This window comes from Hyposmocoma kahamanoa, unplaced genomic scaffold (genome assembly GCF_003589595.1).
Source record: "Hyposmocoma kahamanoa isolate Upper Pololo Valley unplaced genomic scaffold, ASM358959v1 192, whole genome shotgun sequence".
NCBI lineage: Eukaryota > Metazoa > Arthropoda > Insecta > Lepidoptera > Cosmopterigidae > Hyposmocoma > Hyposmocoma kahamanoa.
Window position 1 is genome coordinate 8,436,827 of NW_020653719.1, and position 19,696 is coordinate 8,456,522.

The following is a 19,696-nucleotide window of genomic DNA, read 5'->3' on the forward strand; positions in this document are numbered from 1 at the left end:
ACAGCAAGTTCAATCGCTTGTGCGTTGCTCGCACACGCCCGTAAATATAAGCAGGCGACCGACACAGGCAGTCCAGACATAATAAAAAAAAGGCAGACAGGAGGTCAATAAGCTAGACTAGTACTTGTAATGATAATGCTAGTAATCTTACAATTATAAAGCCATTTGAATAGAATTATCTATTTTATATCATCATTGTCACAATATTACAATTATAAATATAATGTCAAGGCATTATACGATCGTCACTAAATACATGGTCTCAAACTAAAGAAATCTCTGTACTATTGAGCACCAGGGTAACGAGATTCTGGAGCATTCAGGACGTTCACACCAAAATGAAAATTCCATTCTCAAGTGAGTCGCACCGGGAATAAAACCTGGGACTTCTTTATATAGCGTTCGCAAGGTTAACTGTTTTTTGGACAAAAATTAGTACAAGAAAAAAATTTAATACAAATTATTGTCAAAAAACAGTACATGGAACACCATTTGTGTTTCTTGAAAACTGTAATTTAAGTTATTCAAAAGGTACAGTGTACATATAAGCATTTTTTAGACAAATACAGATGAAAATGTGGCCATACTTTTAATACTTTCGCGGCTATTCACTAAATTATTATCAATGCTGACAGGTCAGGGATCAACCCGTGACCATGGCGCGTATAACCGTTCCGAAATATCGGGAAAATAAAAAGAACTCATAACGTGGTAGGACAAGTGTAAGTAGTGATAAGAAAACAAAAGTCACTTTTCTTCCGAAAGATTTCTCCTGTAGGTCTAAAAAGGCCGCATTGGCATGATTATAATATGATTGATTGGCATTTCATATTATGAATTTTCAAAGAAAACCAAATGCACAATTCATCTATTTGACATTGTTCTATGAAAATATCAAATACATGAATTGCGTTATATGAATTGTCAATTAATCATATTATAATTCTGCCCATACGGCTTTTTTAGCCCTGCTGCACTGTAGAATTCATAATGCAAAGAATTCTATATCCATATAATTTAGCTCGTCCAGGTTGTTCCTATCTAAGATATTTTTGTATAATTATTGTAAATGATAAATTTGAACAAATATCTAAATATATCAAACATCGGATGTGGATTTTTAGAGAACGAGATCTCGATTTATGCTTCCTTATTTTAAAAAAATGCTTGCAGTTATAACAAGTTACAAACTATATCCAATGGGTAATGTTTATATTGACGAACGTCTCAAGCTATTTTAGGAGTTGAATAATCCCCACAAACAAGTTGTCCACGTTAGCCAACATGTTCGCATGTCAAAAACTTTGGATGACATGTTCAGCCGACCCCATCCACAGCGAACCTCATTTAACATGGTGCTTTTAGACATAATTTTGTTTATACAGCTACATCATGTTGTTTATCTACTGCAGCGTCTCGATTGCCACAATACCACGTCTAACCCATCTAAGAAACATGTTAATCAGTTCAGTAATTTTGGAGATACATGGGAATATAGAAATGACCACAAGAAGTCCTTTTGACGATAGAATGTCGATAGGCAATGAGCACATCATAACCTTAGGCAAACAAAGGGACAAAATATACTAAACCTTGTCTTAGACGCATGTACGAGGGGCGACTTAAAAGTAATTTAATACCTAAGTATGAAATAAAAGACGACCATGCGTACTTTTTTCAAACACTTAATACATTACGTAAATAGGGACATAAGTCTCTTAAAAAAAGACGTTGCTCGTTTCTGAGCTTTTTGCTTTGTCTTTCGACATGCTGTTTATGCAAAGCGACACGTTATAAAAAAGATAGACACTAATTTTGAAAAAGAATAAACGAGTACATCACATCAGTATTCAGTATTATTTTCGGTTTTTCAGCTTCCTCTCTTACTTTCCCGTTTCGTTGTCGTGGGGATGGGCAAAAAGTAACGGTTTGTTACAACAACAAAGTACACATTTTACATAGTCTTGGCAACCTAATTTCTTGAAAAAAAAAAAACCAAACATTTCGTCATTGGGCTGTCAACCGCTTCCATTAGACACCGCAATATTACGTTATTCCTGGCACTAAACCAACATTTTTGTGATAAAATTTAATAAAGAATTTTGTTACAATTCTGTTTGGATTAGCTGCAATGCATCTTAAATAATTTAGAATAAACTCAATATGAGTTTGGAAAGATAACTAGTAAAAGTTAGAGGTGGAAAAAGGAAGATCCGCGCCAAATACACACGATTTATTATAACAGCGACAGGGCATCCCGTAAAAAAGAGAGAAGAGGTAGTGGGATGTGTATAGCAGTAGCTACGAATTACTCTCACTGATTAAAATTAATCAGTTTTATAATATGTACATCTACTATTACGCACAGGGCTCCGCTTAGGAAATTTCACATTATACAGATAGTACCTTTGTATCAGGGTTGTTGCTGATGCAGGTTTTTTACACATCAACTATAATATATTTTTATATATATTTTTATATAGGATAATGATTTTTTGACCTTAACATCATACCTAATGTACATCCTTTCTGAATCTATCTACATGAAAAAGCTTTCTATTTTCTTTGGTATTGTAATAAAATATTATGTCAATGATTTTGTGACATTTACCAGCAAAAGAATCAATCTTCATGAAAACTATTAATTAATCTACCTACATTAGTCGGTGTTGAATTTTATAAAGTTATATGTTAAAAACAACAGCTGAACTGGTTTTTCGGCATACAGTCTGTTTCTGGAAGGTTTGTAAATTATTCTAGCGTGCCTTTTCGGTCATGTCAGCATCGATAAATGCCCTACGTTGCATGTACTACATAGATAATACTTTCTTATGAAGTAAACATTTCACAACGACCAAGATATTCGGTTAAATAAACATACAAAATATTTTCTTTTTATAGTTTCTCACTATACAGTTAAACTTATGAGTAGCGCTGTGTCAGCTGTCAAAAGCATATCTGAAGATGATGAATTTTTAAAAAGTTCTGTACTAGAAAGGGACCCCTCCCTTTCTCTCTCTCGCAAAACAAAAAAATTGGCGCGTAGTATACGAGACAAAAAGTTTAAGAACCTCTGGTCTAGCACAAAGGAAGGCCGAATAAATAGAATAAACGCATGTAATTAGGTAATGTTGTGCGCCGACTAGACGCTCTTTACAGGCCAGCTGCGCTACCGCTAGTTGTGATGCAGAATGATGCAGTTTAGTGTTTGGCGTGCATCGAAGCTGCATACTTGCCGCACTTATACAGGCAGTTTTCTCGCTCTAAGTCACGTCTCGTATAATCGTTAAATCTGCGCTAAATTTTCATATTATTCTTTGGTAAAACCGCAAAGATACACAAAGCACGCTTTGAATACTATACGTCGTCAAGCACCAATACACTCGTAGAGATTGAAATACACCCCCTACTTGACAACCGCTATCAGTGTATTGTTTGAACCTACGTAGCGTAACCCCATATGTTTAGATGCTTTGTCGAGCAAACACAGCCCGTCTGCCTTTAGATAAGCGATCCCAGTACGAGGGGACATAATTAGAACTTGTGTTGACACGATTTCGAAATGAGGGATGCAACTACTATCTCAGTGTAGCAATCGTGTTTGTTGAAAATTTCAACACGATGCTTTGTTATTCATTTTATGATGATATAGTTTTATGGATAATTAAAGCTTATTTAATATTGCGACGTAAATATCTTGTGAGTGAAGCTTCATTTACTATTATGTGCGAGATTTATAAACTCCTTGCAATTCGACGATCGTTATATCCATTGTCAATCAATGGAATCATTTGTGAATCAATATCAAATAATTTAATCTCAATTAATTTATTTATTTACAAGCGAATAATAATATATTGTGAGCTTTCCGCATTACTCATAATGTAATTGAAAATTTTAATTTCACACAAACACGCATCGAAATATTTTCGATAATAAAGTTTAAGTCCAAGATCGTCGGTTTGAACTTTGCTAATACCTTTATTAAAAACCGAAAGACGATCGAAACTTCTGACATCTTCCTTTACGCTTTGGAGAATTATAACTCTAAAAATATACGTATGTAATATAATATTTTATCGAAAGACACATTCACAACATGGATTACAAAAAAAATATTAATTTTAATCGTATTCGCGAATACCTAACCCACAATTCTCGTTCTTTTTCTCTATGAGAGAATATATGACTAAGAAATCCCGAAGAACCAGCTTAAAACATAAATGTGAATGTATTTATTTATCTTTCTTCGTCTAGAATTAAAAAAGAATAACATCGTTAAGTGGCGGAGTCTCTCTTTGGGTCACTCAGGCTGGGTAGCTGGTAATTATATAAGACTTACCTGAAACATATCGGTGTCGGGATCCTCCGTGTACTCCACAATGACGGCCTGACTGCGGCTGAGGGTGTACGAGATGGAGTGCTGGCTGGCGTCGAGGATAGCCTTGCTGCTGTGAGGGGTTTTCACTACATAGTGCTTCGACCGCCGCACTCCGTTGGCCTGCGGTCGCCGATACAGCACGAATTTGCTGCGCCGACGACCTCGCTCGCCCGCGGGCAGGTAGCCATTGTAACTGGAAAGAATATGTCATTGATAATAGATCCTTACTTAGCAGTTCAAGTATTTGCAAAACGCAAACGTGTTTGACGCCATGGTGTATATTTGTCTCAATAGCCAAGATCAAGTCCCTTGAATTAGAGACAAATCTGCTTTTTGTTTATCAATTCTGTATTGCAAGCGATAACAAAGACAATGGCGATTGAGATTGTTGTATCATAAACGTCAGAAAAATACATAACTACGATAAGCGAACAGGGTCAGGCCAGCGAAAATTATTTACAAAAGCGGAACTGCCGGCAAATGTCGAAAGATTTATATTAATATCAGTGAAAACATTTACACTCTATATCTGAATTCATCTAGTCACCTGCGAAAGCACGTAAACAGTTTCACAGGTGAATGAATCAAATGAAGCCTATAAATAGAAATGGTCATATAACACTAATGTCATTAGTTGCTATTAACCTATAAACTCGTGCGGTATACTTCATCGTTCATCAATCAATTTATGGCACACGCACCTGTCACATTGAGACGGTAGGATTGCAAGTACATAACCCAAGACAGCCCTTCGATCAATTCAAAAGATGGATGGATCGCTATTGAACGGCGGAAATAGTCAAGAAAGTAACAGCAACAAACGCATCCTTCCTGCCAATTGTATGAATATCGCTCAAGATAAAATCTGTCAGCGGGTCAGTGCCAGACAGTTTGAAACAATAGTTAATTGTTGGAATTACCCATAGATTCAATAATAGACCCTGGGAAACTTAAACTTCCGTGAGATTTATAAAGAAACAATAAAAGCGTGAAGCTCGAAGACAGACGTAAGCATTAGATAAAGCAATTTTGTAATTTCACACAAAGTTATCTGAAAATATCAAGACTATCTTGGCATTACAAGTTCGACGTGTCTAATAGAAAGCATAGTTTTACTATTTTATTAGATGATGTAATATACAATCAATACTATAATATTTCACCTTTGGTGTATGTGTAACGGTGTAAACACAGATCATGTCCTTAATATTAAGAAGAAAATAAACGTACTTAAGCACTGAGCCATGACATCGCAATCAGGTGTTGTTGTTGTTTTTTAAATTCTTTCCGTTAAGGAAAAGGCAAAGGTTTAAATTGGTAAACTATGACAAAGTTAACAATAACAGAAAAACAAACCGACGTCAACCTGCATACTTATCGCGATGGATCTTCGAAAACGTCACACTCAAAGACAAAATCTCAAACCAAACGAGAGTGTTTTTGGCCTTGGAAACAGTGGTAGTTTCGCTTCTGCTTAATTCTCCATACGAGGTGTTGCACAAGGCGCAAAAAATTAGACAATGTTTACATTGTGGAAGCACGCATGGGAAGCTGTACAAGTGCAGCCTTTGTACGCTATTGTATAACAGGGTGTAATGACAGATGAAGCGCGGTGACATAATGTGTTTGTACGTGCAAGAACAAATACTATTTTACACTATTTACTAAGCATTCATTGGTATCGTAATCAAAGTTACTTGAACAAAAGTGCAATGCTCCAGTAAGACTTGCCAGAACAAAGCAGGAGCGTGTTAAAGTCGATAAGATTATTTCTCGGCTATCACAAAAGCAAGTTCAGACAAAAATAGAACAAAGAGCTTAGTTTACGAACTCAATTACACTGCATATTGTGTAAGCACGAATGTTCTAAATCAGTGCACAGCACGCAATGGATAGTTCTTCGTCAGTGTAGTGTTACCGGTCGCACATTTCGTTGGCTTTTAGTGAACACGCAACTATTTTGGTATGAAACTAGAAACATGCAAATATCCATCTTGTTAGCATAAGATCGTCTTTACAAACCCAACTTTACCTGAGTAGCCAACAAGTAAGTTACATACATTTAGGTCACTGCGCAAGAAATCAATTTTACTAAAATGCGCGAAGTTAGGGTCAGAGATAAAGGGACGACCGGCCGGCAATAAAACTGATAAATTAGGTGAAAGTACTACCGTTTGGTCCCAGATTTCGAATCAGAGCTACATGGAACCAATAAATACTTAGTTTAACTGCACGTAAATCGATGAAATCGTGAAACAATACTCTGGTCGAGTAATGGTGCCGACATTATTGGTCATTTGTGGGCGGTGAGTAATCCACGCTGAATCCATAAAGAGAAATTGTTGCTTTTGCCATATATTCGTTTGCTGAATTTCAGTGTGCACTGTGTTGTCTTGTTTCTATTTTAGGATCGGTGAAAGTGGTTAATGACCTAAAACCATTCAAGAACACTTTACTGTTAAAAGATTTTAAGCGTGTTTCTTACACACTCTAGCACTCAACAAACGCATCGGCAAGAAACAGGGAATAGCATTTCCTGCTCTAATCGAATTAGATTCTAACTCTGTGTTGCGTAACCGACGCAAGAAGCCCTGACGACGTTGGATCGATGCAGGCACTGTATAAATTATTTACAAACTGCGAAGTAGTAGTTCTTAACTCCATTCTATACAGAAATATTAAGCAGTTTATGATGATCATGTAATTTATTTATTTATTTGTTATATGGACAACAAAACAGTTAACAATCAAATTACATTGATAAGAATTAAATATGATATTTAAATATTATTATACAGCAGCAATAGAGCTCCTTGTGAAAGAGTTCGTCCATGGAAGTAAGGTGGCAACCTTACCTATTTCTGCTGCCAGGCAGTAATAGGTAATGCGTTCCGGTTTTGCAGGGTAAGGTTACAGTCACGTGGGACTTGCCAACTTAGGTCTCAGGATGGCGGGCGCAGTGACAGTGCCCCAAAGATCTTTGTGATTTAAAGCTCTTGAGTGGCACTGCAACTGCAATGGATAGGCGTGTCGCTGACCACCAGGCGCATGACTTGTTCGTCCTGTCACTTGGTATTATGAAAACAAAAATATTCTGAATCTTAAGTCAAAAATATTCAAACCGCAGTTTTTCATAGGTATCTCCGTTCTTAAGCTGACACATTCTTATAAAGGGATTATAAAAGCAAGTGTTATTCTTATACGTTCGCAAGTAAATATGTTGAATAATATGATAATTGTAAAGTATATACATATATATTGTTATATATATGTATATTGTTCCCTGTCCAAAAGAGTGCCACTTCGGCATTCACGTGCTATAATTACGGCTCCAGTGTCGTTACCGTTTGCCCATTAAAAAGAATAACGCGGCACTTATCCCCATAATAACGAAGAAGTTAATTATATTCATATTAACTCAAATATCACCAGAGAGATAGTGATTAAATTTTGTTTCCCAACAGGGTTTATCTGGGTATCGTATCTTGGGCACGAAATTCAATTGCCGTAACCAGGGAAACAAATATTTTTTTAGGTCCCCATAAGAGCAATGGTATTGTTGGAAGCGTGGGTAATGAAATGACTGGCTCTATACCACATAACATGTATCTGGCAACAATCAGGTTAGCAGTGAAAGTTGCCTTATGCCATTCTCCCCATCCAATAGCACTAAACTATTAGCAAGGTACAGCAGTATTTTTATTATGATACCAATTATTGAAGGGACGAACATCGTGCGCCTGGTGGTAAGCGATAAGCCTATCCATAGCATTTCTAGATTGATAACTTTAAATCGCAAAGATTTTTTTTTTATTAATAATAACGCACACACTCAACATAGCCCCGCACTAGGGAAACCCTGTGTCGCGGGTGCCATGGACAGACACATAGACAACCACAAATTACACCCAAACTCACGGGAGAAATAAATGTAGGCCATATACATATTTCTCCCGGCCTGGGAATCGAACCCAGGACCTCTGCATGGCAGTCCGGCATGGTAACCGTTCGGCCACGGAGGCAGTTTGAGGGGCACTGCCACTCCGTCCATCACCGCGAAACATAAGTTGTCAGTCCCATGTTCCTGTAATTTCTAAAGGCGTCTGTAAATTCTAAAAGCAATTACTAAAGGCGTCAAGTATCGAAGCTTTTTCTACGCTACGGACCTTAGTAATGTGAAAATGGATGCAGTAGGGCCGGTATAAAGCTCTGACGGATGAGTATCGTACAAACGTAAGTACCATACATCATGGGTTGTGGCTTCCAAGTGTTCGTTATGATGTAGATGTGGGTATGGCAAGTTTCAAAATGAAGGAATTTAGCAAATTAGTACCTTCACTAATTTCACTAACAAATACGTATAAGGGTTGTTGCGAAAATCAGTATACGCATCCGCGGATTATCAGCCTAAATTAAAATATCAGCATCAGCATTCATCAATGCTGATATTCATTGCGGACGTTCGAGTCATGACATGACCTAAAAGGCACGCTGGAATAATTTACAATCCTTCCAGAAGCAGACGGTAAGCCGAAAAAGCAGCTCACAAACTTGATAAAACTCCGTAACGATTAAGCTAGGCACATTCATTGTTTTCATGAAGATTGTTAATAAATGTCACAAAATCATTTAAATAATATTTTATTACAATATATACATACCAAAGAAGATAAAAAGGTTTTTCATGTACATACATTCAGTAAGATGTATATTTTTCGTGATTTTTTTAAATACCTAAAGTCAGCATCCACTGATGTGTAAAAAACCTGCATCAGCAACAACCTTGATACGTATATGAGGGTAAGAAAATATCTGCTCCCTTCGATCCAACTAAAGGCATCGCGTTCGGCACCGTATGTAACCAAAAGTTAAAATGACCTAGTTTAAAACATCGAAATATAATACCGTTGTACAAAATACCTACAGCCATTACGCCTAAATATAAAAAAACCCAATTATTCGATATTACTAAAGCGATAATTTTTTTATTGACTTTGATTGAAATGCCTTACGGTTGCAATGAATCATATAAACAAACCTAACCTATGAACCGATATTTTATTATTCGTCTAGGTCAGATCATTCAGTTATTCAAATGTGTAAACGATATGGTGCTGCTTAAGTATTTTGAAAAATGTAAAATTAGAAAGTAAATTTTTAGAACTTAGATATTTTTGACTTCGCTAATTAGTTCATTTCGTTAATTGCAATATAATAACGCTTTTACAATGATTATGGGAGTGCCAACCTGGTGTAGTCCATCGGGTATGTTTGCGGTAGGCTTACAGACTATCGTGCGAAAAAAGATTCTCTCGGTGTCGAATCACGTTAGGCAAAGACCTTAAAGCATTCTAAATGCCAGTCTCGGGATACGAATGTCCTATCTTAAAATATTGGACAGAGCAGGGAAATTGGGAGTGGTCAATTGTTTTTATGATATCAAGTGATTTGACGATTAAGTCGTGCGCTTGCTGATAAGCGACACGCCTACCCATAACAGTTGTAGTGCCACTAACAACTTTTTCTTAAAGAAAAGAATCAGATCGAAAGATTTCTAGGGCGCTCTCATTGCGCCCGTCACTCTGAAATATAAAGTTGACACATCCATGTGCCTCTAATTTCACCAGCACTCTTAGGGTCGTATTCCAGAACTCTACTCAATACTCAACTCAGGACTTGAGTATTTCAGTGAGCATTGAAAATTATACTCAAGGCCTTGCCATTAGGGTCGTATTTCCAGTGCTTGAAATCATACTCAAGTCTGCTCAAATCCTGACTTGAGCATTGAGTAGAGTTCTGGAATACGACCCGTACTCTTCTAAACTGAAACGTAGTAATGCTCACATTACTGCTTAGCAGCAGAAATAGGTATGGTGGTGGTAGTACTTCCCTGGACGAAAACTTTAACAAAGAGTTCTAGTGTTGCTATATAATTTGTAATATAATTAAGTTAACGGGCATTTCAACGTTTGCTTTTATAATTTTCTATATTACGTGCCCGTATATTGTTCCATTTTCCAAACCAAAAAAGCACATCGAATCATACATATGACCATTTATCCGACATTGGTTGCACTCACAAAACGCAGCAATAACTCACACAGATATGAATTAGTTAATTACATCAATCAATACTTTTGAAAAGTAACTACTTTAACAAAAGCTTTCTAAACGCTAAATACTCAAAAGTTCAAATGTCAGGGTTCTTAGCTTTCCATCGCAGTCAGTGCAAAATTTAACCGAGAACAAAGAGCCAGTGAAGCTACAGACGTACGTAAATAATTTGGTCGTAGTCGGCCTCCAAATTGAAAGAAAGTGGTTAATAAATTATGTTGTCGTTGTTGCGGAAAAACAATTTTATAGCAACTGAACCGAATCGTACTTTCCGATTTCCTCTGATTAGTGAACCGCTTACTAGGTCAATTTCGTCGATTAATTGCTCAGCGTGTATTTTCACTGATAGCTATCGATATTATATTCAAATGTCATGGAACAAACCTATAGATATAGAAGTATTGTACTGAAAAATCATTGAAATAAACAGTTATCACTTTAAACGTACGTAACATAATTCGTTTTATTGTTTATGTAGTTAAGTGCTATATACAAAAGGATAAATCTTAGCCAATATTATTAACGTGTTATTTTCTAACTAGAGAAACGATTTACTAAACTATCCATGAATCACTTTAACTACTCTCGATCGTGGTTTCTATGTTTACTATTGCCATGTCAGTTTGAATGACATGGGTGAGATAGTAGAGGGGATGGCGTTGGTGTCGTTTGAATCTGTCCAGTTTAATCAGTCATCTAACATGGTCCTATGACATGATATCTTTGGCAGGGTTGCCATATAAAAATAGGTGTGAATTTGATGCTCAATGCTTTATAAATGGGCGAGCATTAACAAGATGAGCTTTTTGTGTGAGTTACTTAGGTGAACAGTCGAGCGCGGCCGCTCCTTGTGAATTGGCTATGACATTTAAAATCCGTTTAAACCTGATCCAAGTGTCGTGAAGAATTTCTCCTAACTATCTTTAATCAATGCCACAATATTACATTTAGGGTCGTATTCCAGAACTGTACTCAATGCTCAAGTCAGGATTTGAGCAGACTTGAGTATGATTTCAAGCACTGGAAATACGACCCTAATGGAAAGGACTTGAGTATGATTTCTATTGCTTTGAATCATACTCAAGTCCTGACTTGAGCATTGAGTAGAGTTCTAGAATACAACCCTTAAACTAGAATGTCAAGGCATAATATGAGCGTCACTAACATAAACAATAATATTTGCACATAACAAAAAAATGTAAAATATTGTCTAAGGATGTCCAACATAAAATTTTATTACAATTTCTACGAAAGAGAGTCTACTACACTGAAATTAATTTATACATAAACAAAACGGTAAAACTCAAAATACAATTGTTGTACCTAATCTAACCCCAAAAGACTCATAATCGACAGGTGACAAATTTCACACACCGTATGTGAACAAAGGAGTGTGTTTCCCATTTTCTCCGATTAGTCAACTTGCTTATTAGGATAATTCCAACGTTAAATTACTCAGTGCGCATTAATCTGTTATCGACTTTGTAAAATGTTTCGATAAAATAAACCTTACAGCATTAAAGGACAGCGAAGTTTTTACATTAAAAAAGCGATTGAAATAAAATGACGTTTTTTAGTGATAATGTAACTTATTTCCATATGAGCTTATCAAGCAGTGATTGTAGCACAACACACACAATAATTGCATATTTTAAAAGATGAATTGAATAATGCTTCAATTAAAAATGTTTGATGATTCAATTAAAAATTCGTCAAAAGAGGCAAAAAATTCATCTTGACGGGAAACCGGTGTTTTATGCAGCGAGCTTTTAAACCCAGAGTAGTACAAACAAAGTAAAGTAAATCTTGGATATCTCCTCTAAAAAGTGTCGACCGTACATTAGTTCGATCCGAATGTAATTAAAAGCTTAGATCCAACGTAATTCTACATTCCCTTTCGTATTCCTTCAGCGTATTCACAAACACCCAGGCTGTCTATGGCTAGTAGCAAATTTGCCCTAGTTGTGCATACTTAGAAATGACAGAGCTCTAATGAATTCCATACAAAATAGCTCCAACCATTGATGTGTCGAGTTTGCATCGTTCGTCTGTAGACGCGTGTCGTTACAAATCCAACTTCTACGCTTGACGAGTCAAAAAGTAGACTAATTGGATTGCACAACGTTGATTAGATTTCTTTAGTACAAACACGAAATAATAATCTGCTTATAATTTAATATTGGTTAAGAGTAATAGTATCGATAAAATATTGAACACGCAACGTTATTGTGTTTAAATATAACTTTATGTCGCAAATATTTTTAAAATTAATTATAAATTTTAATAGTTACTTATGTTACCCAATGCTACCAGCGAGCGCCCCAATTTCATGCTTTTAAGATAACCCAGTAGGTCTATCACGACTGTAATTCTCGCTTTATGTCGTTTTCGCGCAAGTCTCGCCCTATCGTGCTGGTCTAAGAAGCGCCCTCATCATTGTTATAAGACTGTTTAAACATATATATTGGCAGCAGTTATTTCTAAGTACAAATTTTAATCTCTTTATCACTATTTCAAGATTCCCATTTTACTGAAAATAGTTATCGATTTCATTCAAGTACGACCAATAAAATAAATTGCAACATTAGCAGCAGCAATGGAAAGGGCACTCGAGTTTTTGCACGTACACCTAAACGGTTACCGGTTCGATCTTGCTCAGTATAACACAACTTGAAATTTATCTAAACTATTGTTTCATTTTAAAAGTGCCTTTCAAGCTTTCAGATGTTACTTTATTTTCGTTATGTAAATCGGTACGAAAAAGGGTTTACGTCCTATGTAAATATAGAGAACACAAATGTAAAGTAACATTTACCTAGGAAAATACAGCAACATGTTTTTATTGAAAATTTTCAGCACTTTTGTTTTTATTTATTACTTTTACATAGATTTTAACGGAAAAATCTGAAATATTTTCCAATTGTAGTATATCTACATAAAATTCGAGACATACAGATTTCATCATGATCTCTAACAATATGATCTCAATGTAAAAATAGCCTATATTTATATTCATAATACCTAATCCTAACATACATTTCCATGGCGGAAAATTTGCTATAACCTGCCATGGTCCATGTGACACTATTAATTTACTTGTAACAACTACATATACCATGGTTGCAATAAAAGAATCCGCCCATATCTTACGGCTGCCAGCGAATACTACAAATCGTGACTTCTAACTGGATACGTATTGTGCGAAGTGTGGCTTAGGTCACACACATTGAAGATTTGTGTTTATATTGGTAAACACAATACAAGACGTATGTTCGTGTAATTAATCATACAACCAAATTGAATAGAAGCGGTATTATGCTCTGCACGATGCTCTGAAATGCACGATTGCATTCAATGCAGACATGTGTGTGCATCGCGACGAAATGGCCCAGGCGGGTGAATCTCCAAAACCATAAAAATAAAGTATCCTGGCTGCATCACGTTTGCATCGCGATCATATCGCTGTTTTAGGATCGAAACACAAAACTGCGATGCGACGTCGTATCGCAGAAATCTACGAGCTCGCACGACGCATCGCAAGAATTAGCGAATTGCTCCGTATCGTACATTCCTGCGATGTTAGTCCAGCTTCTTTGTGTTTTTTTGCTATACTTTCTTCTCAGTAACAGCAGTGCAACATCTTTTCACAATCCATGTCTCTACCTAGTTTAAAAAATACGTTCAGTACGGTTGACTATTGTCGAAGAAATGGTTACCCGAACCATGGCAGTACGATGCGTTGCCGCACGAAATAACATCACAGTAATTCGTGTCGCTGTGTTTTGCGTTTCGAATTCGCATCGCGCCGATCGCAGTTTTATGTTTCGACCCTTAGTCGCGCGGTGTAAAGATACACGATTAGAGACTATCCCTACTGCATAGCGACTGAATCACCGCAGACGCTCTTCTAAACGTAGCTGTGTGTAATCGCTCTCAATGTCACAACAGTCTAAGGACAAGTTGTTCTTAATTATAATTTCAAGTCATACAATTACTCAAATTTCAGACCTGGTCGAAACAAAAGAGAAACCCATTCAGGCCATTACGAAAAACAAAGAACATTTTAACCGCGGCCAAACCAACAAATTGAGCAGTCACTATTTTCTAAATTACCTCTTTTATTATCATGCAAAGAGTAACTTTTATCATTCAAACGTGTAATAAAGACATTTGAATTATTCATATGCAATTTAATAGGAGGTCCGATACGGACAACAGACAATTTATTGATTCTAGTTTAGTACAAGAAAAGGGGATAAAATTAGACGCTTGTAAGCGATGTGCCGTGTCACGCGCGCTACTGAAGCGTGCGCAAATTTTTATTGATGTCTCACCTTTGGATCTGTGTCCACGATGGATAAATTTACTGATTTTGAAGAATAAGCATTATTTTTACTCGTTTAGTTAAAAAAGGGGTAAAAGTTTAAGAAACAGTTAAAAAGAATATCAGAACGTACCTATTAGTACCGTAGATAAGTACTGTGTCTAAGTAATATTTTTTTTATAATACCAAGTGGCGGGACGAACAAGTCGTGCGCCTGGTGGTAAGCGATGCCTGTATATAACAGTTGCATTGCCATTCAGAGCTTTAAATCCTAAAGATCTTGTGGGCACTGCCACTGCGCCCGTCACCCTGAGACATAAATTGACAAGCCCCATATGCCTATATTTTCAGCAGCACCCTAACCCATCTAAATCGGAACGGCGGCTAAAATAGGTAAAGCAGTACTTCCCTGGACGAACTCTTACACAAGGAGCTCTACTGCTACGAATCAAAATGAATATTACGAAGATTGGCTATACGGTGATAAAAATATATACATAAATCTTCCCAAGCCTGTTTCTTTATCAGTCGATTGTAATAACTGGCAGAACTGCTATCCCATACTACAGAGTATAGTTTAACATTATCGATAAAATCTCTAATTTCAGCTTTAGTCAACACATCCTCCATATTAACTGTGACTGCAAATAGAAGTTATATGAAAATTTGTAGTGAAGCTATATACTCGAATTTGAACGCGCCTACAGCACAGTATATAACCCAAGACAAGTAACGCAGCACCTGCCCGTTCGGCACGTCAAAATGCTACTTGAGACGGAGCGTAGAGTTGTCAGACTTTATTATTTTAGTTGTACCTACAGGCTACAAACATAATTTGAAAAAATTAAGGTGTTCATCACAGTATTTTCGTGTTATATTGAATTAACCTTTGTTAAATGCAGTACTTACGGATTGATATTTTTATACCACCATCACTTTTAGATATTTATTTTATTTTTTTATGAAGGATATTTTGCAGTTGGCCGCTGATGGCCTTCGGAAAAGAATATTTCGGATACAGAAATATGATTATGAAATAGAAATGAAATGCTGAACAATTCTAAATTTGACGCACTTTTGTTCAAACAACCATAAACAGAACAATAAACACGTCTACTATTTGATGTAATTGTTTAAACGGCGAGCGAATGCTTAAATTCTATAATGACTGGAGCGTATGACGACTCGCGCTATGCAACGCAAGTGCACCGCGAGATTATGCGATTGTGTGCGTCGCTACGTTTGTATGGAGTTACACTACTTGTTTTATTATTACACTATACCCACAGGCAACGTTCTGAGATAAAATCGCGCATTAAAGAAATATACAACATCCGTTCAAGCACGGAACAACTGACATCTCACTTCGATGATGTACGAGTATAAGTGCTTTCTAAACCACCGCTCAAAAATATCTACCGTATATAACGCACATGAAAGCAATTACTCTCGTAACTCAAAATTGTGTAATTGAGAAGACACGATTTGAAAGTTCAAAAAGATTGGTGAATAAAACCAATAAATATACATTCTCGTTAATAAATGGACTACATATTATCATGTATCAATAAAAATAATCGTATCCCAATAGGATCCATTTAGATATTTTTTTTTTTCAAATCGTGTTTTCTTAATTCCACAAGTTCGACTTATGACAGTATTTGATCTCAGGTGCGATAATTTATTATACATATATGCCAGTCACTATTGCCACTGCTGATTTCGAGATTAATTATTACCCACACGAAACTTTTCAAACATTACGAAATCTACCTTATTGTTTAACAAGAGCTTGTAAAATTTAATTTTATCCGTTAACATCAATCAAATCAAAAACAAAGTAATACAGTGAGTACAAACAACTTTCGCCAAAAATAAGATAGGCATGCAAAAAATTGGTCGTTACATGGTCAAATTAAATTATATAATCAGTATTACATTAATAATATGCATATTAATAATAGTAGTCACGGGTACTCTATCTATTTTATTTTCATAACATACAGGTAAGGTACAATAAAAGCGTAAATACTACAAAGTAAAACTAGGATTAAATTATATGAATAAAATTGGGTCCCCGCGGCAAGGTGCCGAAGATGCTGGCGGCGTTCCCTCTTTATATGGCTATGCTAATGCGTTGGGCAAGGAATCGGCCCTTGGGTTTCCCAGTCTATTTTTTAACAGGTACTTAAATTAATTTAAATTCTTTTATGTAATAATAATTATTGAAAAAATTCCCTAACACTATAATATAATGTATCCCACAACAATTCGTCTTAAATAATTCAATATTGTCTCAGATACGAACACAATATGCATATATTGTGCGTACGTAAGCTCGAGTCTGCGTTAATCCTAAAGTGGACGATCTAAACTCGTCTATTTCGGATGCAGGAACACACTTCCGCGATATCTTGTTCGCATGTGCGATTCAAAGAATAATACGCTTTACTTTCGTAACTGGTTATAAAGCTGGTAAACGACTGTAATAAATCCAAGCCGTAACATTTTACTGGCGTCCTAAATGAAAACATGTACAGCGCCACTCTATTTCTGGTTTGCCATCGTTACTTCATCGCGACATCTTGTGCCATATTTGTGCATTCTTTTTTTTTATTGCACTTTGTACAAACGTTAAAACATGTAGTATAATGCAGTACAATGTTTTATGAAACAAAACCGTTCAAAATTATTAAGATAATTATTTTCTTTGCTGGTTGTTTGTTTCGTCTGTTTACTTTATTATCAAAAATTAAAATATTTACTAAAATATCATGTAAAAATGTATTTCCATTATTACGAAATAATCAACACCAAACTTTTTTAATCGACTTCAAATAGGAGATTCTCAATTGCGTTTATTCCCAGTAGTTCCGTGGAAGTGCTCAGTTCTACATGGAACAATTGTAACCCTAAAGTTCCATGCATGCAATTAGTTCGATTGTTTTTTTTTTTTATGTATCTTACGCGATTACTTACGCATTTGTGAACCGATTTTGATGACCCTTTGTTAGAAAGAACCTCAGTATTGGTCCCATTTATATTTGAAGAAAATATTCCTCTAAGGGTGGCACACTAGGGGACGAATCCAGTTTCGCAGACTTTTCTTAAACCGATTTCAATAAAACTTGGCAAATAGATGTAATCCCACGAACTTTTCAATTCGGTTTTTTTATAAAAACATTAAAATTATTAAACAAGTAACATTTAACTGCCTCTGTGACCGAACTGTTACTATGCTGGACAGCCACGCAAAGGTCCCGGGTTCGATTCCCGGGCCGGGAGAAATATTTGTATGCTACATTTATTACTCTCGTGAGTTTGGGTGTAATTTGTGCACCTGCGATCTGCGACACAGGGTTTTCCAATTGCGGAGCTATGATGTGTGCGTTATTAAATATCGTAAATCACAATATTTTAAATATTGTTTCATTCTTATAGTGTAATACTAATATAAAAAATATTAAAAAGTCAGTTTTAATTTTATTGACATTTTACACGTTTCGATATGTCTCGAAGCGGTAAAATGTGTTTAGATACCCATGCCGCGACATTGCAAGCGGTATCGCACTGTTATTTCAATTAATTTTATAATTATCAATAATAATTTTATTGACATGTTCAGTGACAGTTCGATAACTAGCTGGCTAGTTGGTACCGATGAGTCAAAGTGAACGCCCGATTGTTTTGTAATACCTTCATAATATCTCGCTATTGTGATAATTATACAGGTAAAGAACAAAAAAGCTAAATACTAGGAAGGAAAGCTAGGCTTTTTAAATTATATGAATAAAATTGGGTCCTCCGAGCAAGTTACCCAAAATGTTGGCAGCGTTCCCCCTTTGTATGGCTATGCTAATACGTTGGGCGAGGTAGCAGCCGGCCCTCGGGTTTCCCAGACACTCTATTAAATTTTTAGATAACATTTTGTGATGGAGAGCACTGGGACCCCACGGGCCACTACTTTTGACTCCAAAGGCTGTAAATATGGTACTGGTACTTATTAGTTTGCATTCTTTCCGCCAGCTCAGCTGCGGAGCCAGCCTTCTTACTGGTGTGCTGGAGATGGGATGGGGCAAATGTGTCGGCACATGTGGCGTCCCACACCAGTACTCCAAGGGATGAGAGTCATTCTGTCCGGGCGTTTGCCATCTGTTCGCGACATGCCGCTTTGCTCGAATATAGCGGGCACGTTAACAGTGGCTAAGGCCCGACGGGTGTCGGTGATGTCGTTGAGGGCTGCTATTATTTCTATTACGCAAAATGTTTATTTTGCCTTTCCAAATAACCTGATGCTTACATATTTGGCCTTAACGAAAATGCATACAGCGCAAATACAAATCGAAATTGCTCTGACCAGGGCGCCTACACATTTTCATCACTATCAAAATTCCTTTCACTATCGAGCAAATAAGTGGCTAATAATGGAATTCGTACCACAAGCACCCCGCTCACTTGACACCGGTCGATAATATTGCATTCTTTCGTTCGACATCTGACTCGGAACAGAATACTAGTCGGACTTTTTATTTTTTTATAATACTAAGTGACTGGACGAACAAACCGTGCACCTGATGGTAAACGATACGTCTTCCATAACAGTTGCAGTGCCACTCAGAGCTTTAATTCACAAAGATCTGAGGGACACTGCCACTGCGCCCGACACTCTGAGACATATGTTGACAAGTTCCATGTTTCTGTAACGTCACCAGCACCCTTACCGTTCGAAACTGGAACGCAGTAATGCCTACATTACTGCTTGGCGGGCAGAAATAGACAAGATGATAGGTGACAGTAATTCCCTGGACGAACTCTTTCACAAGGAGCTCTAATGCTACTGTATTATAGTATTATTTCAAAAGCCTAGAGCGATGCTT

The 19,696-nt window shown here is 36.5% G+C and overlaps 1 protein-coding gene across 1 annotated transcript in view; it reads right to left on the reverse strand.

The window, feature by feature from the left end:
- LOC113226433 (protein pellino) overlaps positions 1-19,696 on the reverse strand; it is a 132,964-nt gene that overhangs the window by 79,787 nt on the left and 33,481 nt on the right. Inside the window, exon 3 of the mRNA XM_026459049.1 lies at positions 4,343-4,574. Within this exon, the coding sequence (XP_026314834.1) occupies positions 4,343-4,574 (232 nt within the window). The remainder of the gene's footprint in view (positions 1-4,342; positions 4,575-19,696) is intronic.